The 22,427-nt window shown below is 38.8% G+C and overlaps 2 protein-coding genes and 1 pseudogene across 2 annotated transcripts; 2 read left to right on the top strand and 1 right to left on the bottom strand.

Moving 5' to 3' along the window:
• Positions 1–2,047: 2,047 nt before the first annotated feature.
• On the bottom strand, positions 2,048–3,672 carry LOC147475490 (flavonol 3-O-glucosyltransferase UGT89B1-like). The gene is made up of 2 exons (XM_086582228.1): positions 3,197–3,672; positions 2,048–3,056 (listed from the first exon to the last, which is right to left on the bottom strand). The coding sequence occupies exons 1-2, from the start codon at positions 3,263–3,265 to the stop codon at positions 2,181–2,183; spliced, it is 945 nt and encodes a 314-aa protein (XP_086438354.1). The 5' UTR covers positions 3,266–3,672; the 3' UTR covers positions 2,048–2,180.
• Positions 3,673–3,924: 252 nt separating this feature from the next.
• Positions 3,925–6,104, top strand: LOC147475491 (UDP-glycosyltransferase 89B2-like). The gene is given in 2 exon segments (XM_086582227.1): positions 3,925–4,700; positions 4,703–6,104. Coding segments are annotated over 2 exon segments (1,713 nt in total). The 5' UTR covers positions 3,925–4,030; the 3' UTR covers positions 5,746–6,104.
• Positions 6,105–6,286: 182 nt separating this feature from the next.
• LOC147475492 (UDP-glycosyltransferase 89B2-like) overlaps positions 6,287–22,427 on the top strand; it is a 42,492-nt pseudogene continuing 26,351 nt past the window's right edge.

The raw sequence follows: 22,427 nt of genomic DNA on the forward strand, positions 1-22,427 counted from the left end.
CAATGATCAAGCTTTCCACATGAGAAGCAAGCACGAGACTGAAATTAAAAGTATGCAACTTTAATTAGTTTTCCATTGCCACTTGAATTAAGGTACAAAGTCGAGAAAATACCTTCTCCATTTGTGCTTTGGACGAGACAAGTTCACCACAACCTCCCATTTGTGCTTTGGACAAGTCAATTGCATCCATTTCCAGTTACAAATGCGTCTCCTACTTACAGATGGAAGAGCCCAACGTTAAAATCTAACGGTTTGATTCTGCATGAACCAACTTATTCAACCAATTTATGAACCATTGATTTCACTTCATAGGATGCTGACACGTGGCACATGAGGGAAACTGATTGAGGGTAGTTTGGTCAATTCAAGTTAGCAAGAGTATTGGGTGTCATTTAGGGAAAATATTTGGGTTCGTTGGATTAAATGAGATGGATGATGCCATGTGTCAATTTGCAAGATTTTGGTCTTGATAGAGTCAATGGGCATTTTCGTCATTTTGCCTGCTCAGGAGTAAATGTGTCTTTACACATGCACAAAACGGAAACAGTTGAGTCAGCTGTGAAATTGGGGACGTAAGTCTAATATGCAAAGAACTAGGGACGGAAGTCTAATTCGATAAGTTGGTGGGGATGTAAGTCTAAAAAACTGAAAAATAAAAACATAAATGGTCTTAGCCAAATCAATATGCAAAATGTTGACAAATATCAAAGCTTTAGTTAAGTAATGTTAGGTTGTTGGCTTGCCAAGTTTGATAATCACAAAGTCTTATGTTATACAATAATGTTCTTTTGAATTTGGTGAAGCACAAGTGAGACATTGGAACTTTGGAAGACATCACACTTATAAATTGAGCCAAAGCCAAAAATTGAGTGAAAATATGAATTAGATACCAAATTTCTGACTTTTCCAATATTTTAAAAATTCGTTGGAAAATACCGAAGCAGTGACGTTTTGATCAAATTTTGATTAAGGGTTGCGGTATTGGCACCCCCATAAATGGGACTAGCACCCTTTTGACAAAAAGTAAAACAATAATGGTTATTTCTTATATGTCCTTTTACACCCCACATGCCCATAGTTCTACGGTGAGCGATTCTTTGCAAAGATCGCACAATCCCACGGCATCGGGTTGCGCGATATCCCATATCCCACGGCGGTTGATTCTTGCGGCATATTTTTTTGTGTGTTTTTTTTTTTCACTTCAAATTTTGCGTATTGAACACACACGACATATGGATACCTCATTTTCTTTTTTAAAGTTTCTTTATACATTCCAAGAACAATACCAAAACCATGACAAAAAAAAAATATAATCGAGCCATAATTTTGCTATCTCGCAGCAAATATTTTTATATGTTATAAGAAAATTTTGTGATCAAATTAATGAAGAAGAGTTTTGATAATTAACACAAGCAAAGACTCCATTTTTAATAAACAAAATCATCTCGCGGCAACTAATATTTTTTTACGGTGGTTATTTTAAAAAAAAAAATTAAAAAAGGACTCACAGCAACCACTTTCCGTAGGATATGGGATATCGCGGCAACCAAATGCCGTGGATTATGCGATCCGGCGACAACTGCTTGCCGTTAGTGTTTTTTGTATATTTAATGGAGGAATGCTAGTACCGTTGAATTGGTCAAAAGAGTGCTAGTCCTATTTACAGAGGTGCCAATACCGTGGCCCTTGATTAAATGTAGTTTGTTGTTACTTGGATAGTTGGATACCAAGAGTCCAAGACGATGTTTTGAAGTTTGTTGTGACCATAATACAAAATATCCCGATATATCGCGATATTTGGGGATATCTATTCAGATTCCAGATAAATATATATAAATATCATGATATGTTCATAGATATATACGACTGCAAATATCGGTGATATTTCAACGATATTTATGATATTTGTGATATTTGGCGATATTTTGTGTATATAACAATTTTATTTAATATTTACCATTATATTTTAAATAAATATAAATAATGTATTTTGATATATCAAAAAATATATACGATATTTGTCGATATTTTGGATATATCTACGATATTTGCATATAAAACAATATCAAATATCTCTAAAAAGAGAGTTATATCCACGATACATATCCAGAAATTGAATATCGATAAATACCTATATCCTGATATTTTGCCATAACGCAGACTTACAAACGATAAACCACTCAATTCTCATCTTTAGCAAAACCTGTGGTCACACAAAGTGCACGCAATTCTTCCACAAATCCAACCAAATCCTTGATCGAGCTACCACCTTTTTTAGCTGCACCCAACGCTTTCTCACGCAGTTCCATAGCTCGGACCTTTTCGGTCCCTATCCCACTCATTGACTCAGCTAAAAATCGAGCTAACTCATCCGAATTAGGTACAGTATCAACACCTTCACAAACTCTAACAGCCACTCCCATATCGTCAACCAGTAACTTTGCATTAACAAATTGATCAGCTTCCATTGGCCAAGCAAACAACATGACACCGGCTACGATTCCTTCAAGTACCGAGTTCCAACCACAGTGAGTCAGGAAACCACCTACGGCTCGGTGACTGAGTATGGGAACTTGTGGGGCCCAACCTTTTATTACTAAACCCCTATCAGCCACACGATCTTCAAATCCATGAGGAACGACCGCTGTAGATTTTACGACAAAGATAAACCGGGTCCCACTTTCTTCTAGTCCTTTAGTTAGGGCTTCTACTTGTCCACTACTCAATGTCACTTGACTACCAAAACAAACATAGACCACTGATCCATCAGAACATTTATCTAGCCAAGAAACAACATCAACGGCTGATATCGAATTAGTCCCACCACGCTCCGTTCCCTCTGCACCACCGGAATCTAACAATGCAACTGGCCCCACAGACCAAACACGCTCGTGGCCGTACTGCTTCTTCAAATGCTCTAAATAGACACTCTCTAATTCATCAAACGTATTAAAAACGCCACCCCAACTTGACATATTTGCAACCATGCCCTTCTTAGCAAATTCAAACGCGGGATCTGATTTACTATACCTTAGGATCACGGAAGGAAGATGTGCCTTAGGAAAATCAGGAGAATTAGGAATATCATAAAAAGTAACAACGTCCAAGGGATGAATTTCACTTATATTAATCCAAAGATAATCAAGTACAGAAACTAAAAATGCACCAGAACAATAAAACGCAATTCGAGGAATACCGAGTTGAGTCGCGAGTTCCTGAGTCCACCCAAGGAAGAAATCGGATAAGATAGCAACTGGAGGATCATGGTGGGTTTTAAACCAATGGGTAATTGGTTCAGAGAGTTGGGTCAGTGCATACATGATCATAGAATTACCATGGTTACCTATGTCTTTTACATTTTCTACACCTTGTGGTAATGAAGGGTGTGGTGGAAATGGAAAGACTAGTGTTTGAATCGTAGGGGATTTTGTAAGTAATGGTTGGAGTATTGGGACGTTTTTTGGTGTTACGAGGATTGTGATTTTTATGCCTTTGAGAGATAGTTGGTGTGTTAGATCAAGAAGTGGTAACATGTGGCCTTGTGCTGGAAATGGAAATACTAGTATGTGTGGGATGTTTTGGGACTCGACATGGTTGGGGACTTGGGGGTTGAGGGAATGAGAGAGATGTGGTAATTATTTTGAGTGTACTTATAATTGGTATGTTTTTTTGTTTTGATAAACCTTATAATTGGTATGTTGATTTGTTGATACGTTGATATTCACTACTGTACCAAGATTTCTAACTTCAAAGGTCGTCATTTAAGTCGTCATCCGAGCAATTACCGACACAAATGCCTAGCACTGTAGCAATTGGAAAAGAAAAAAAAAAGTGGTCAGGTGGTCCCCAACTCTCCACAATTTGACTGCCTCTATTATAAAAAGCACCAATTCAGCACCACCCTAGTATCACTACAGGCCTGTTTTGTGACATCTTATAGTTGGAATTAGGAGCACTACATCTCATTCTCGTTGTTGTTATCTATAGAAACTACTATTCTCTGTCTTCTAGTAGGAAAATAGTTGTGATAATGTTTTGCTTTGATTTGCATGATGTACAATTCAAGGTCGTATGGGTCCCAAGCACAATAGGAATACGTGCCTGTGATGGTTGCATTCGTCTTGTGTTTACACTTTACACACATCTAACTCGATCTTCTTGGGTCACTGGACACTGCCTCAGTGGGTCGCTTAAATACAAATACTTGAAGGAGTTACTTCATTTAAGTGCACCATTGAAAACTACACCCCTCGCCTTTTCGTACTCTCTTCTTCTCCGATCCATTCTCTTTGACAGTTTAATTAACACCAACTCTCCCAAAACCATGACACTCACCAACAGTACACATATCTTAGTATTCCCATATCCTGCACAGGGACACATGATAGCTCTTCTTGATCTCACTCACCAGCTAGTCATCCGTGGCTTAACCATAACAATTCTAGTCACACCCAAAAACCTTCCCATTCTTAATCCACTTCTCTCAACACATCCAACTATTCAAACTCTTGTTCTACCTTTTCCTATACACCCTTCTATACCCCCCGGTGTAGAAAACACTAAAGACCTCCCAAATGGTTCTTTTCGAACAATGATGCGCGTCTTGGCTGAACTTTCTTATCCTATTACCCAGTGGTTTAATTCTCACCCTTCACCTCCAGTTGCTATTTTGTCCGATATGTTCCTTGGGTGGACCACCAACTCGCAATTCAACTCGGTATTAAAAGAATCAATTTCTCTCCTTCTGGCGCCTTTGCTATTTCGCTGTTCGATTGTCTTTGGCGTGATTTGCCTAAGAGAAATGATCCTAATGACGAAAATGAGCTTATTCCATTTCCTAATTTTCCAAATTCCCCAAATTATCCTTGGTATCAATTGTCTAATTTGTTTCGTACCTACGTCAAAGGAGACCCAGATTCGGAATTTACGAGAGATGGCTTGTGTGCCAATATGGTGAGTTGGGGAGTTATTTTCAACTCGTTTAATGAGTTGGAATCGGTGTATCTGGATCATATAAAAAATGATTTAGGACGTAAGAGAGTTTTTGCCGTTGGCCCTTTAGTTCCACCCATTGATGCTCCCAAAGAAAGAGGTGGGTCTAGCTCGATTAAAGTAAACGATCTATTGGGATGGCTTGACACATGTTCTGATCGTTCAGTTGTTTATGTTTGCTTTGGTAGTCAAGTGGTTTTAAATAATCGACAAATGGAAGAATTAGCACTGGGATTGGAGAAAAGTGGGACACGATTTGTCTGGAGCGTCAAGGAAGCAACAACGGGACACGTGGCAGGAGAGTATGGAGTAGTCCCTAGTGGTTTCGAAGATCGGGTGGCTGGTAGAGGTTTTGTAATTAAAGGATGGGCTCCTCAGGTTGTGATACTAAACCACCGAGCTGTTGGATCGTTTTTGACTCATTGCGGTTGGAACTCACTGTTAGAAGCAATCATTGCTGGAGTACCCATGCTGACGTGGCCCATGGGAGCAGACCAGTACATTAATTCAGAACTTTTGGTTGAGCGTATAGGAGTTGCAGTCAAAGTTTGTCAAGGTGGATTGACTGTTCCTAATGCCGATGAATTAGCTCTGAAATTTTCCGAGTCAGTAGGCGAAAACCAGTTGCTGAGTGAGCGAGCTAAGGAGCTGAGTCAAGCAGCGTTAAATGCCGTAAAAGATGGTGGGAGTTCTTCAAGGGATTTAGATGGTTTGGTAAGAGAATTGCAGCTCTTAAGTGTAGAAATGAAATAAAATCTAACGTGACTGACGTACTTGGTGGAGCAATACGTATGTGATTATGAGAATTACACATCTGTAGTAATTTCTTGCCAAGATTTTGTTATACGAGTGAAGTAGAACCGTACCAGTACGGCAGTACACGAGTCTCTTATGGATAAATGGTTTTGCTTCAAATGTATACAAGTATTACTAATTTGCGAACCCATTCAAATGGATAAATGGGTTTGAAACCGTACCAAGCTATGCATTGGTTGTTAAGTTTTCAAACCCATCTTTGGAGATCCATGGTAACATGGTTTCATTGGATTCTAATTTGCCTATTTATGTAACTTCCGTGATATAATTAAGGGAGACTCTATTAGCGATGGTGAGGATGTTGTTCCGGAAAAGTATATAGTGTAGAGATGTACTAGTAAAGTAAGAGTTCTACCATACTTAGCAATTATCCCCCAAAGAAGTCGGTTAACCAATTCATCCACTTCTCAGGTGAGATTCAAGTTGCATTTGTATTGTACCTCGAGCCTAAGTTCGAGTCTCAAATCTAAATCACTAAATGTACACCTTTAAGAAAAGTCCGACGACATATGTGCAAAAGGAAAGTCTCAAGAATCTGTTGTCTCTATCAACCCCTGTATATTACAATTGGTTGGAAAAAAAAAACAAGGGGCAGCATAAGAGCAAGTCCAAGGGGGAGTTGTTAAAAGGTGCCACCTAAGTTAAGTTTGTTTGTTTGTTGTTTTTTTTTTTTTTTTTTTTTTTTTTTTTTTTTTTTTTCGGCAGTTTTAGCCAGCCAAATCAAATTTGTCATGTGAAAACTGAAAAAATGTTCGAATCGAGGTTTTAAAGTTGAAGTGTCAAATTGATACAGATGGCAGAAAGTGTGTCACCCGTTTAATATTTTTTAAACTTTAAGTTGAAAGTTAAAGCACAGACAACTGAAAGTGTGCCGTCCATCAAAATTTAACATGTAGACAACAGAAATTTTGTCGTCCATCTCTCGGAACATAATTATGGCACTTTCTAGACAATGTCATAACTATCACACCAGCCAAATTTAAGACCCTTCTAGCACCCCTATTTGAAATGACATTTTGGTGTTTGGGGTGTTATATAGACTTTAGGACCCCATTGAACTTGCTCTAATTACTTTACAATTGTGAAGTGTCTAACAATTTCGATTGACAACTAACTTGTTTGAAGAATTTGGCTATCTCTTCTTCCCACACCAACAACTGAGTACAAAGAAAGAAACGGAGAATAAAGTAAAAGTGTTCGAACTTGATCCTTAATTAGCTTGAATATAGATAAATATACATTTAAAGTATTAACATGTATTATCCTACCTAGAACAATCAAATGTCCTGTTTTGACCTAAACAGTAGATCATTACTATCAAGGATGAGAGAAACTTGAACATTGTACATTTCCATTGAGGAATCGAAATCTGGATTAGAAAAAAACATTTCCTTTCGTTGCTCTTCCCTTAGCAATCAGTTCTCTATGCATATTGAGCACATGAACATTTTGTTGGGAGAATTCATTAGGAAATATCACCTCAACCTAGTTACTTTTTATCTCAAATGACTTTTCTCGAAGATCACACAAAGAAAGTCACCCACCCAAAATTTTGATAATTATCATAACAAATTGAATAGTGCAATAAATACTTTCTACTTAATCCACTCGTTTAATGAGTTGGAATCAGTGTATTTGGATCATATAAAAAATGATTTAGGATGGGAGAGAGTTTTTGTCGTTGGCCCTTTAGTTCCACCCATTTATGCTCCCAAAGAAAGAGGTGGGTTTAGCTCGATTAAAGTAAACGATCTATTGGCCTAGCTTGACACATGTTCTGATCGTTCAGTTGTTTATGTTTGCTTTGGTAGTTGTAAGTACCCTCCGTTCAACACTACAGTACACGTGTCCACATAACAGGTCGTCCAACACCATCAAACCGTACCCAACGACCCAACACCCAGGTCGTCCGAAGCATCAGTTACAACCATTTATGGAAGGATATCAACTAGTGCAATCTCGGAGCTCAATCAACGCCACAATCAAGGAAACATTAACTTTGTAACATCACATTAATGGCGAATCATCAAGATAGCACACAAGGTGGATCTACACTTCATAACGGTCCAAAGCAAATATAGAAAGTCAACTCACACATCTATAAATAGAGAGAGATGAACTATGTAAGACTTGATTCAAGTTTAGCCCGAGAAACTTGATATATAGGCAACTCTTATCCCAAGAAGAGTGCAGCCATTCCCAATTCTCCAGATCATCAGGTCATTGTCCAGCAAACACAACATCTACATTGGCGCCGTCTGCCGGTTCGTTTCTTTAAGAAAAGCACACTTACTCTTTTTCGAAGCCCATGTTTTTCGGTAAAACCACCATGGATACTTCTCTTCGGATGTTGGCGGAACAAATGAAACGCTTTCATCACTTTACAACAAGAGAATCGGATGATCTTGTGACCGGGCCACCTCTAACGCCAACAACGGCACGCGGCCGAAGCGATGGAGCACAACGCCGCAGCCCTCACCAACACCACCAATCAATGCTTAGAAGACTTAGCCTAAAAAATTAGAAGTCAAACGAAAGAGCCAAAGGCGATCGATCCAGATCGCCTCGAAGATGCTAGAAGCGCACAAGGCATCACCATTCACCACGAAATCGAGACAAGCGGCCTCTTCCGGAGTTCATCCGGCCAAAGTTCGGTTTATGCGGCGGTACCTCCTGCCCAGGCGAGCACGTAGCTCGCTTCAGTCAAATCCTTGCACTCTACAACCATCCAGACTACGACTACCTGAAGTGCAAGCTTTTTCCAGCTAGTTTGAAAGACGGGGCAGTAGACTAGTTTTACACACTTCCTCCCGATCCGATCAGCAACTTTGACAAGCTGGTTGAGACGTTCGCGGCAGAATTCATCCACAACAGAAAGAAGCGAGCCGACCTAGACTCTTTGTTTCAGCTCAAGCAACCTCATGGCGAAACAATTCGCCTCTTCCTATGATGTTTCAAGAAGGACCTCCTCTCGTTGGAATCAGGACTCAGTGACGGCTTTGCAATTTCTGCGTTCACAAACGCCCTATTAGACGACTCCGACCTAGCAGGGTCCCTCATGCGCAACAAACCAGAAACTTCAGCCGACCTATATCATAGAGTCGACAAGTATATCAAGTACGAAGAATGGATCGCCCAGCGCAAAGGCAAAGAGGTCCTCGTAGTTAGCAACGAGCAAGACCCCAAGGGAAGCAAACAATATTCAGTCAACAACAACAACAACAACAATAACAAGAGATCCAGCTCCAGCAAGCCTTCTTACACAAAGAAGGAATTCTCCAACTTCTCCAGGACACTGAGTCAGATCCTGAAGAAGATATATACAGCAACATACTTCAAACCCAACATCAACAAGGTAATCGCCATACCAGAACGTCTATACTGCTATTTCCACAAACTCCACCACCACAACACCAATGATTGTTGGAGCCTGAAGCACTACCTCCAAGACTTAGTGGAGGAAGGCAAATTAAAAGAGTTCCTGCCAGAAAGCGACCTGAGGCACAAGCTGGATGCCAAACGCCACAGAAGCAGGAGCCGCAGTAATGAACAACCTGCGAGCAACAGAAATAGAAGCAGGAGCATATCAACCCGACGATCTAAATCTCCAAGTCGGTTGAGGCACAATAGGAGACATCACTCCTCCGACCACGATGAGGACAAAGTAATCAACATGATTATAGACACCTCAAACGACGAAACCTCAGGTCGAGAGAAGTGCAGAAGAGTAGGAGTGCTTCAAGAGATCTACCACCTCTCACACAAAGCTGAGATGATCAACCCCACCAATCCACAAACAACAACAACAATTTCATTTACTAAATAAGACCTAGACAAGGTATCCCTACCCCACAATGATGCATTGGTAGTGCACGTAAAAATCAATGGGTGGACAGTCAGAAGAGTCCTCATCGATCTAGGCAACTCGTGCGATATACTTTTCTATCAAACTTACAAGGACATGCACCTGCCAGACTCGGTGATGATAGAATCAAACGCACCGCTCTACGAGTTTAATGGAGATCGCACAGACGCCATTGAAGATGTCATCCTGCCAGTCTCTATTGGAGAGTAGGAAGACATGGTCAAAACTTCAACACACTTCAGTGTGATCGATGTCAGGTCATCCTACACCGCCATTCTAGGATGTCGTTGGATTCACAAGATTCAAGCTATTCCATCAACCCTGCATCAGGTCTTGCGATTTCTCTGTCCCAGAGGCATCATGGAGCTCAGAAGCAACCAACTGGAAGCTCACCGATGCAATCAGGTCAGCAGAACGACCTCACCCAAGCCTCAGGTCGTTGAAGCCAAATATGTCCCAAAGAGGCAAGATCCTCAAACATCCAGCCTTCCAGCAACTGCATCAGACAAGCTCAAAGGAAAACAAACTCAAATAGAACCAGGAGAAAAAGTCAATTTGGGCACAAATGACGACCCAAAATTTGTCTATGTAGGGGCTGATTTAGACCCCAAGCTAAAGGAGCAACTTGTCAAATTTCTATCTCTCAATAAATATATTTTTGTTTGGTTGTGTATCGATATGCTAGGAATCGACCCTTAGGTCGCTTGCCACAAGTTAAATGTAAATCCAACTGTCAAGCCTATCAAACAACGACCTAGGAAATTAGCACTCAAGTTCTAAAAGACCATCAATGAAGAGATAGAAAAGCTCAAAAATGTTGGATTCATCAGAAAAGTCGAGTACCCGACCTGGCTAGCCAACATAATAGCCGTTCCAAAGAAGAACGGTCAGGTATGACTTTGCATAGACTTCACCAACGTCAACAAGTACTGCCCAAAGGACAGCTTCCCCTACCAAGGATCGACATATACTGGTAGATCAAACTTGAGGCCATGAGCTTTTGTCATTTATAGACGCATACAGTGGGTACAACCAAATACCGCTTGCAGAAGAAGATCTGGAAAAAAAGTCCTTCACAACCGAGCAAGGTACGTTTTGCTACAACGTCCTACCATTCGGCTTGAAGAATGCAGGTGCGACCTACCAAATATTGGTCACCAAAATGTTCAAAGACTTGCTAGGAGACACTATGGAAGTCTACATAGACGACATGGTGGTCAAAAGTGAAAATGCGGGCGATCACATCTCCCACCTACAAGAAGCCTTTGAACGACTTTGCCAAAATAAGATGAAGCTCAACCGAGCCAAATGCGTATTCGGAGTAGCCTCAGGAAAATTCTTAGGTTACCTCGTTTTACAAAGACGCATTGAAGCAAACCCAAAACAGATACGAGTTCTCCTTGAAATGTCAGAACCAACTACAAAGCAACAAATCCACAAGTTATCTGGCATGACACTAGTAGAAAAAAGGCTTTTTGTGACTGTTATAAAATGTTATTTGTGACTATTCTATTCGAAACGGTCACAAATAGCATAAAAGGGTGTTTGTTTTAAAAAGTTTTTGGTGACGTGCATTTTCGAAACGGTCACAAATGGTTTTTTTTTCTAAAGAAGGTGTATATGTGTGGAGAAATATTTGTGACTAGTTTACTAAAATAGTTACATATTATCCGACCTTAAGTGACCGTTTGACCCAATATTTGACCAAACTAGTTTTTGGTCAAAACGCGCCCACAACTCCACTAAAAAAACAACTATTTCGAACCCACCCACCCCTCACTCTCACCTCCCTCTGGCTACCACTAACTTTGGATTCGTAAAATGTTGTGAATTTGTAATTTCACTCACAATTTTTGTTTCGAAAAGTTTTTCAACTCGCTCAAAATTTTTGGTTATCTCTCGCCCATTAAAAGAAAAGAAAAAACCCTAGGCTACTACTACTCACTATCGCACTCTCTCCCCCACTGACCCGCCCTTTCTTCTCGCCTCCACCACCAATTATTAAATCACCTCAAGTGGAGATTTTTTTTTATTAGATCTCAAGTCTCACTCACTTGGCATCTCGAGCTCGATTTCTAACGGTAAGAAATCTGATCCATTTCTATCTACTAAATAACTGATGAACAACAAGTACGTTCGGAAATGCAATATTGATGTTGAAATATGACTTTTTTTTTAATCGATTGGCATTGGCCGATGGTGTGGAGGTTTGTTTTGGATGGATTTGATGCACTGGTGAGATTGCGTTAATTGGGGGTTTAGGTCGGTTAATACCATGTTTAGCAAATGTATCTGTTGTATAATTTTTTATGTTTGTATGTTGTACTTTTAATCGAGTGAGCGGAGCGAACGATCTTGGCAGAAGGGGGGCTATGCGGACAAAACCAACTTGGTTGGTTTCTATCTGTCTGTCCTCCCCTTCTCTCTTATTTTTTCTTCTCCCCCAATACCCTTTCTCCTTCACCCCATCTCTCTCTCTCCCCCGCATCACCCAACTCTCTCTCCCCCCGCAGCTCCGCTCACTCCCCACTGCCATGCACTATACTAGTTATTATGTGATGGAATTTGTTGTAACGCCCGTATTTTTAAATACGTATTTTTCTATTTATTAATTAATTAAATTATTTTTTTTCAAAATTCGTCGGATTGGACTCGGGACATGTGGGTCTGGTTTTTGGGCCCGAGTTTGTGTTGGGCTTGGGTTTCGAACCCAAGTATATAAACACATTTTTCTAGAGAATAGGGTTTTAAAGATAATGAAATATTAAAAATGGAGGCAGAGCTTGAAGCTTGTTTGCTAGAGGGTGGAGCACGACGATTCGGACTAGGAGGATTCGTCGAGCTGTTACGTCAGGTGAGTAGTTAGTTTTTTCTACTTCACCGTATCACGACAACATTTCTTGTCCCATGTTTTATTTCAATTGCTATTCTTGCTCATTATCTTTGGCGTCTTGTTGAACTGTTAAAACTAGGTAACGTTAGTATACCATTTTTTGTGTAGTTATTAAACCGCCTAAAACTACTGAACGAATGGGTTGTTAAAGGGCCACGCCCAAACTAACTTTGTATTGAATTCGTTCTCTTCACAGGCGTGGGTGGTTTTGTTTTGGGTTGTATGATGTCGGGGGAGTTAAGGATGAAGGTTGGGCTGTCATGGTATAGTGGTGTAGTGGTGTTGGGACTGTTGAAGCTTTGCATTCGGCAGTAATGGCGTCGCAGGTGCTGTTTTTTTTGAACTCGTTGTTGTGGGGTTTTCTAAGTTGTTGGTTGATGGCGGAGGAGTTAGGGATGGAATACGGTGGGTTAAAGGTTTGGTAGCTAGTGAGGGTGCGTGAGGGGGATCGAGTGGTTGATTTACTGGGCTGTTGGGAGCTTGGGATAACCATTAATGGCGGCCAGAGAATCGCCAGTAAAAGTATGGGGACCGTGATGGTTGCGTTTTTGTATTGATTGATTGATGGGGTAGTGTCGTGTGGGTGTGGGGGATGCTAATGGTGCTGTTGAAAGCTCCAAGAAACCATTAATGGCGGCAGTAAAATTTCTAAATCTAGTTTTGGGTGAGGTTTGGATTTAACAATTTGGGGTTTTTGCTTTCATTAATGTTGTTGGGTTTGTTATGGGGATTAAAACCGCCTGATCAAAAGGGGTGGTCGATTAGTGCTTGGTGGTGGCCGGATTTGGTGGTGGTGGAGAACTACTGGAGGAAGGAGATGACCGGCTGGGCTTGGGCCTGGGTCGGTTTCTCTTGGGCTTGTTTGTTTGGTTGGGCCAAGTTCTAATTTTATGTGGGCCGAAATCTAATTTAAGTGGTTGGGCCCTTTTCTATTTGTTTTGTAATTTTTGGATCAGTTTAATTAAGTTTAGTTTGGGCCCAGTTTAAGTTAAGTTTTGGGACAGTTTTCTTTGTTTGTTTTCGGGCCGAACTCAGTTGTGCTTTGGGCCAGTTCAGTCTAAAGTTTTTGGGCCCGTTTCTAATATTGCTTGGGGCCAGTCCATAGGACTTAAAATAGATCTACATGGGTCTTTCAACTTTTAGACTTTCGGGTTCTAAGGTTTGGGTTTGGCCAGTTGGGTCCGAACCATTACCTTAGCCATGAGCCATGCACCTTTGACCTTAGCCATGAACCATGGCTATGACCCTGAACCTGTCGAACACGGAAACGACAGTTTGACTTTGACCAGGACATGTTGACCTTTGACCATTGACGGTTGACTTTGACTTTGACCATGACATGTTGACTTTGACCTTTGACCGTTGACTATGAAATGTTGACTTTTCCAGTTTTTCACCTATTTGATTTGTATGGACAAATATAGTAATAAAATATTGTCGATATTATATAACTTGGTTGGTCATTATCTAATTTAGATTTGACGTGAGTAGTGTGTAAAGCATATATATATTGGGCTTTGATTGTGGATGTGGATCGCCTAATTGTGTTACGTTTTATGTTGTATATTATATGGACACATATAGTAATAAAATCTTTGTGGAAGCTTGTATAAATTTGGTTGTCATTATCTAAGAAAGATTTGACATTGATGTTGTGTATTTTTGACCGTGGCGATATTGAGATGTTAGGAGACATTATATTCCTAATACATTATAATAAAATGTATCGATACGTTGAAGCATTATGACATGATATCATATGTTGGGATATATATATTAATGTAATATCTTGGAGAAATTTATATAAACACTCAATTATTATATATGTGAGATGCTACTATGATGTAGCATAGTATTGGTGAATATTTGCCCACGGGAGTGTGGTGTAGTGCAATAATATATTGGCACGTGAAAGTATGAAAATGGTTATGAGATATATTGAGATATTTCTATATATTGTGGCTTAGTGCAATAAGGCAATTGACCTGCACGTGATATAGTGGATTTATTATGAGTCATTAATGTATGACACTTGAATAAATTACGTAACGAAAATCCTAGAACCTAGCTACCACAACTCATGTGATTGGCCCTTCTGGCATTTCAGTTAATCTGAATGGTTTTGGTGCCCTTCCGGGCGTTCGCTTAACCTGAATGGCCTTCGGGTAAGTAATGTGATTGGCCCCCTCGGCGTTTCAATAAAAATTTGAATGGCCCTCCCGGGCGACCCGAATAGTGGCTTGATTATTCCGTTCGCAAAATAGAACGATGATGCGCAATATTTTATGCCGAATAGTGGCGATTTTACATAGATTGGGCTTCCGTGTGAGGATTTACCTGGTGTGCGGCATCCCGCTCAGGGTAGTTACGCACGGAGTGGCTCATTATGTAAGGGAGGCATGTGGATGTACATGTTCGGCGTTGGGTAGCGATTGTGGTAGCCAAGGAAACTAGGTAAGACATAGATACGACGTGATTTTAGGGACACGCAAAGAAAGTCTGAAATAATCTTATTATGGTAATATGCTTGGTTGATTATTTGTTTAGTTGAACCTAAGGCGCCTCGATGGAGGAACTACATGCCTTATTTATTATGTGTATAGTTTGTTGTGTGGTTAGTGGGAAGTTAAGGCGCCTCAGTGGAGGAACTACCTGCCTTTATTATTGTGCTTAAGGATGCTGTATTAGTTGTTGAAAGTTAAGGCGCCTCGGTGGAGGACTAACTGCCGTATGGATTATGTATATATTTGTATAAGTATATGTTGTTTTTAGAGCTACTCACACCAGCATTTTATTATCTCTTTGACCCGATTTGCATGTTTGCTTATCGGGTGTGTTCATTCAATGAACATAGTTGATAAGTTTTTTGACAGGTTTAGTGTTGAAGAAGAGTGGTTCTTTGCTTGTGGTTTTGCGTTAGCGTTGCATCTCGGGATTTGTTTTGTTTTCCCTTGAGGTGATATAGAATTTCAGTCTAGACAATGTTTTTGTATTTCATTTGTAAATTTTATTAAAGAGTTATTGAAAGGAGAGTTGTAACCTAATCTTATTTGTGAATCTTTGTCATGAAGAAGACTTTTGTTTAAGTTAAAAATTTTATTGGTTTTTATTATCCGCATATTTAAACTGTTTATAGGTTTTTGGGAGTTGAGAGTGCGTCACACTTTGGAGATCGAAGAGTTGGGAACAAATAATGTTTTTTCCGAATTCTGTCGAAATTCAGGGTGTGACATTTGTGGTGCAATTTTTTCAGCGTCTGAAAAAGTAGTTTTGGGAATACCCAATTTTGTGCCAAAGGATTTGTTTGGAAGTCGTGACTTTGTGCCAAATGTGCTAAGATGATACCAGTTATGGTAAGTGACTTATTTATTCTCATCTTTCCAAACTCGTTTTTCGTGATGTTGCTTCCAAAGGTTTTCTAGGGTTTAAGTTTCTTTAATCCTCACTGAACATTGCAAAAGAACTTTTAGCTCTTTTGGATTTGATAGATGTTTGACTGAATTCAAAATTTTAGTATCTTGGATTTGTATCCTGCATATATTCCCGCCACAACTTACCTATTTAAGTGTTACCTATAGTAAACAAAAACTTTAAGGGTTAGCTCCGTAGAATTATTTATGTACGTCTTGTATGTTTCCTTGTGGAATTCGCAAGGAGCTATATGTTGTTCCTTAACAATCAACTGTTTTACTTCAGTGATCTAGTATGTATGCAAGATAGAGTTAAGTATCATTTCCACAGAGAACAGAACTGAGTGACATGGTGGTCGATTGACTCCAAAAGCATGCTCCTACGGTTTTAGGAGCAGACTCTCCAAGGATCAGCTTTTTGCTCCAAAGAAACAACTCCTGCTACAATTTTTATTTTATTTTTGGATACGTAAAAGAAAATGTAATAATATTAATGAATGGGATTACATTAACAGTTGAATTATTAGCCAGTAGATAATTTTCAAGACCAAAACCTGCCCCATAACCCCTAAGACACCAACCCCTAATTACAAGAAAGGAAAGAAAAACAGAACGAAAAATAACAAGCAGGTGACCAGTTGGTAATCAAGAACAAAAGCACCCAAAAACACCACCATAACCTAGTTCCTACACTAGATGACCACTATCACTTGACTTGGATGGTGTCTTGTTCCTCGTCCTCTGTTCGTCTTCTCCTTCCACCTCCCTGCTGTAGTATTCCTCCAATAATTTGAGATCCAACATCTCATCCTCAGTGTCATATAGGTCGTCAAAATTATCTTCAACACACTCTTCTTCCTCCGACAGTATGCTATTCTTTGTCCTGCTACAAGATTTAGAAGTGATCTGACGCTATTAGTGGTCACAACCAAAAGTATTAGCCAGTACATTAAATGCATTGGATAGATAATGAATGAAGTATTGTGGTAGTTATTTTGTACAACAACAATTTAAAGAAATAGCCTCTAAAAAATTAGCTTCCTGACTTCATTTGCACGATTACTTGTTGTATGTATGTACATAATATACATAATATGTAGCTTAGAAGGTCCTATCAGGCCTATATAATGTAATTCCAACTTTGAGCAAAGCTTTAAGGCGTTATGGTGTTTAATAGTAAAGTGTCTACTTTTGTTTGAGGTAATGTTGTACAACCCCTTAGCTTAGAAAGAGCACCAAACTTCAAGTGGTCTTCTATAAATTTCAAGTAATACGCCAAAAACCATAGGAGTCTTTGGATCAGTCAAGGTAATTCAAGTGGTGTAGGGTTACATCTTGCATTTTGGATTTGAATTTGTTCCCATTAGATGATGACAGAGCAAGCTTAATTTGATCTCCCTTTACACACACACACACACCTTTTTCTCTGAAAGTTTGGTGTTTTCTGCATGCTAGTCCTACTTAAGGAAAAGGTACATGATTTTGTTCTTTTCATTTGAAATAATTTCCATACACGAGAAGAGTTTACAGAGTTGGCTTGAGATTATGAACCAAAGTATATATTAAACATATTGAAATTATATTAAACATAAAGTATATATTAAGCATATTCAAAAGAGTGTGTAGTGGATATAAATTAGTGGGGTTTGATTTGGATTTTTTTACTAGTGTCTTTGTTTTGGTTAGAATAGATATGATAATCAATTAAACTCTAGGATAGCAGGTAAAATAATGAGGGAAATAAGGAGAACGCCCGAGGGAGATGCTAACTAATCATGTTGGAGGAGATTTGGAACTTCAAGGACGATATGCTATTCCTTTGTTACGGTGGGTTCCATTACAAGAAGTTCATTTAGTTGAATCAAGTAAGCGGCTTGATTGATTAAATTTTTGGTTGCTCTATGAGAATCGGTCGCATAAAGGGACAGGTAAGTTTTCACTTCAATGTTTCATCACGGGTGATTCACTTGCGATAGACTTGATAATATTTACATAACACTTGTTTTTCCTATCGTCTGTGGTAGTTGTGACTTGGTGGTCGACTTTTTGCGCCATTGGTCAAGGTGACAAAGATACTAATGAAGATCCCAAAAGGTTCTTCTCTTCCCGGATATCTCTCACCATGTCTTCTTTTTTTTTTTTGTTTGGGAAAAGGAACTATAAGGCTCTAATGCTAACTATAAGGCTCTAATGCCTATGATTTCACTCAATTTCTTTGACTAGTACAAACACAACTCTGCTTGCACCCAAGAAGAATCAAAATAATATGGAAGCTATTTAGAGTGGAAACGATTGCAAAGAGTTTGTTAAATGGTAAAGTCATGCCACATTATCTATGATCAATATAGTACTACAAAAATATTTCTCATGTAAATATGTAATTGTTTTGCAACTACTTACTAAAGGATTATTTGGAATCTTGCCGTTGATATTCACGGAATTGAAAATGGGACTTTTTTTTTTTTTTTTTTTTTTACTTTTGAGAATGGGACTTATGCTCATTCATTTTTTCTTTTGTCAGCCAATCGAGTCTTTGCTTTCTTTGACTTCTTCGTCACTTCTCCAGTGCTGCTCACTCCTACTTTTTGCTGCCTACAAAGGTGAGATGACATTGATAGTAGACTCTACAGGACAGTGAAGAAGTAGAGCTCTAATCCACATCAAATTGGCAAATGTAGAGCTCACGTTGCTTCTTAACTGTGGCATGCTAATGAGTAATGAAATTAGTTATGGGAAAGGGGAAGGAGAAATGTGTAGTCAATTGCTTAGTCTGTTTCGTCTGATTAGTTTATTTTGGGAACAATTATCTTTCTAGTTTTTGAAGGAAGTGACTTGCTATGTGTGTATGAGGTAAAAGTGGCTATTAGGTACTTTCATGCTTTGTTGTGGTATGCTAAGGTATTTGTTTGCAAATAAATGGTTAGACTGAAATTCTTTTTCCGTTAAATGGTTAGACTAAAATTCTTCTATGCTAAGGTTTGGAAATCGTTAAAGTATTATGAAGACCTTTAAGTCGGGGTTCCTACATACACCTAGCCTTTTGCTCTCAGAGTGGCTCTTTTGCTCAAGCTATTCTTGATGAACAAGCACTTCAAGGTCATTGTTTCCATAGAGAGGCGGCTTTGTCTTTGAATGTTTTCACATTGGGTATTAAAGAAGAGCGAATGAAAAGGCAATTATATGATGTTGTTTCACTCAGCCTAAGATTTGCTCGATATCTATGTTCATTCAAAGTTTAATTCGTTTTGGGTAGTTAGGGTTTTTCACTTTTAGCTTTGATTGATCTAAAAAATCCTTAATTTTACTTAAAGTTTACAATTAATAGAATGCACTCAAATAGTCAAGGACTATATTAGTTTGTGGTATTTAGAGTTGCATATAGGTTGACAGTATTGTATTAGTGATGGTTTGACATTGTTACTCAGGCATCTTGAATATAGTGCATAGTCAAGTGCATGTCATATTGTCACGATTTGATATAGGGCTACTCTCAAGGAATAAGTTTCCGTCAGAACTCATGTTAGTTATATTTGGATGCTATCTAAGTCCTGGTGATATGAAGTAGGTGATGGTCGCCTGGATTCTAGCTTAAGCTCTTATGTTATTTTGTTTAGGGTCAGGGAAGTAAAGAAGGAATCTACTTCTATTGCTTGTAGTTTCATGGCTGTGCTCTTTGAACAAGGACTTGGCTTTGGCCCTTCATGAATATAAGGTGCTTCTTAATTACTAGGTACTTTTTTTTTCCAATAATTCTTTTGTTTATGCTACTATACTAGGCTATATGATGATTATTTTCTTTTGTTGCCATGTTTATATGATGATTCTACTGTAGAATGTTTCTTATATTTCAGTGGACATCATCACCAAGTTGATGCTATTAGTCTCTATTTAAAAGGCTGATATTTGGTAATGTTACTAGCAAAAGTGATAGTAGTTGTGTTTAGCAGTGTGCGTAGGGTAGAAAGTTTGAGTCGTGTTCAAATTTTGGGATTCTACCTACACTAAAAACATTACCCGTTGAGTCTACATTCAAGTGAACCAAGTTTCATTACTTGTTGATATGCGTGCTAAAATCTACAAAACTAACATGTTAGACTGTTCAAACTGAAATTTTTATCGTTCATATACTTACACTGATAATGAATTTTAAGTAGTTTACTTTTAGACTCTTAGGCACTTAAAATTGATTAAAGTGTATATATACATTTTTTTCATCTCCTTGGGGTAGACTAAATCATTGGTGTGTATGTTTATTTATATATATATATATATATATATATATATATATATATATATATATATATATATATATATATATAGAAGTTTTGTACCTGGTTGTAAGTGTTTGAGTTATTCACAAAGGGTTTGAGTTGTACATGTGTTCCCCAAGAACAATTAATGGGTGTTGGACCTAAGTCTATCTTGGTTTAACTTAACAATGGACAGATTGTTTGTTTGCGATATCAGGGTTTCTTCTAAGATGCATATAATGACTTGTAGCTTGTTTCAAATAGTTTCGGTCGACTTACCCCTTAAATATTGTAATGACCCAGAATTTCACTAAGGGTAATTTAGTCATTTTATATGTTAGTTCAGTGCTACTATAGAATAATTGATGTAGACTGATGTGAGTGGCGAGTGTTGGTATATGTTTTATTTAATTATTCTAGTAATTACAAATTTTGGTATGGGTATTTGATGCGGTAATTTCCAAAGTTAATGTAAATTTATTGTTTGTAACCATTAAAATGGAACCGGTCAATTACTAGATATATGGCGGGGTTTTAACGTTTATCATTGGTGGAGTTTTAACGTTTATTATTGGCGGACTTTGAGGATTATGGGCTTTTCATTGATGGTTATTTTTATATTGGGCCTGGCCTTGTTATTATGTTGGGCCGTTATATTATATTGGACATGCTTTATTTTTTTGGGCCTAACTATATCAGGTGAGTTGGGCATGGGTTACTAATAAGGCTTTAGCCTTTAATTATGGGATAGACACGAAGTGATGAGGGGGAGGGGTCTGTTTTACTAGTTAGCCACGTATGGCTGGCTTCTGAAGAGGGAGGATAAACCTTAAGGTGCTAGGTGGCGGACAGGAGAGGTGTCTTTGAGGTTCGATACTTTTTTTTACGAGCGAAAAAGGAAAACTCGACACGAAGCTAGAGGGGGAAAGCTTGGATAGATTGATAAGGCGACTTCGTGACTTTTGATGAGTTTTGGGTGGAAGTTTCCCTTGCTGGTCTCAAGGCTAAATATTTGAGGAACAGTTGGGTGGGGGCGCGTACATGAACAACACCTACCACTCCCAAATTCAAGGTCTACCTGGTCTTCGAAACACTTTTAAACGGTAAGGTGTCCATACACCAGGTATAAACAGTTAGACTGGGTTTCTCTTTGTGTTGGGTTTTAATAACTTGCTATTTGCGGCAAGAAGTATATACTTGAGTCTATATACTTTGGTGGATTATTCATATAGTAGATTAAGCCCAAGGGTGCGCTAGTAACTTATAGATCGAACCCAAGGAATTAAATGATATATATATATAGTTAAAATAACCAGGAGAAGGTGCCGACTAGCAAAGTTGGTAAAACCTTTGGGTGATGATACCAGAGGTCTGGGGCTCGAACCCCGCCAGCATCAATTCAAAGAGTTACTGATCTCATTTAAAACAGGCTTGCCAATAAAAAAAAATAATAATAACCAGGCCACTTTCCAGGCCAGCACCAAGCCGTACCAGGCCGCATCCAAGTCACTTTCGCCGGGCCAATTCTGGGCCTCTTCCAGACCGCATCCAAGTCACTCATGCCCTTTGCTAGTGACAACGCTAGGCCACACGTAATTTGTTGTTTGTTTTTCTCGCGTAATTATATTTTTGGCTAGTTCAAATGAAAATTAGTTAATATTCTTTTATTGGTATTGAGAGTTTGTATGATTAAGTATTTGGGGAAACCTTGAAGATTAGAAGTGAAGTGACGTACATGTAGAATACCGATTCAAGGTTGAGAATCGGTTAGTGGACGTTACATGATTAGAACATGAGTGAGGAGCCCATACCGCCTTCTTCATCGGAAATGGCTTAATCCATTCATATAGAAACACCTTATCAATAGGAGAACTACGACTAGCTTGATCCTAAAAGGGTACGTAGGCAGTCACATGGCTCAGCCGCTTCCATAGGAAAACCCCTACCCTTTGTACAAGGAAGTTGAGTGTTTAACCTATTTTAGTATTGATAAATTTTGGTTAAATTATATTCGTATGTGTTGGGCATGATTTAAATCTGTTGGTAATATTGATTAACATTGCCTGCTAACGTGTTTAATGAAATTCCAGTAATTGATACACTTACAAGTATTTCATAAGAATACGGTAAGTGGTATTAAGCAGCTAAAGGTATGTGTTAACCTTGTCTTTTGTTTTTAATTTCATTTCAAGTTGATTATT

This window comes from Coptis chinensis, chromosome 9 (genome assembly GCF_015680905.1).
Source record: "Coptis chinensis isolate HL-2020 chromosome 9, ASM1568090v1, whole genome shotgun sequence".
Lineage (NCBI taxonomy): Eukaryota > Viridiplantae > Streptophyta > Magnoliopsida > Ranunculales > Ranunculaceae > Coptis > Coptis chinensis.

Coding starts and splice junctions, on each gene's coding strand:
- LOC147475490 (XM_086582228.1), bottom strand. CDS start 3,265: ATGATCCTCCAGTTGCTATCTTATCCGATTTCTTCCTTGGGTGGACTC. Junction 3,057..3,196: donor GGAACTCGCGACTCAACTCG/GTATTCCTCGAA, acceptor GATTTTCCTAAG/GCACATCTTCCTTCCGTGAT.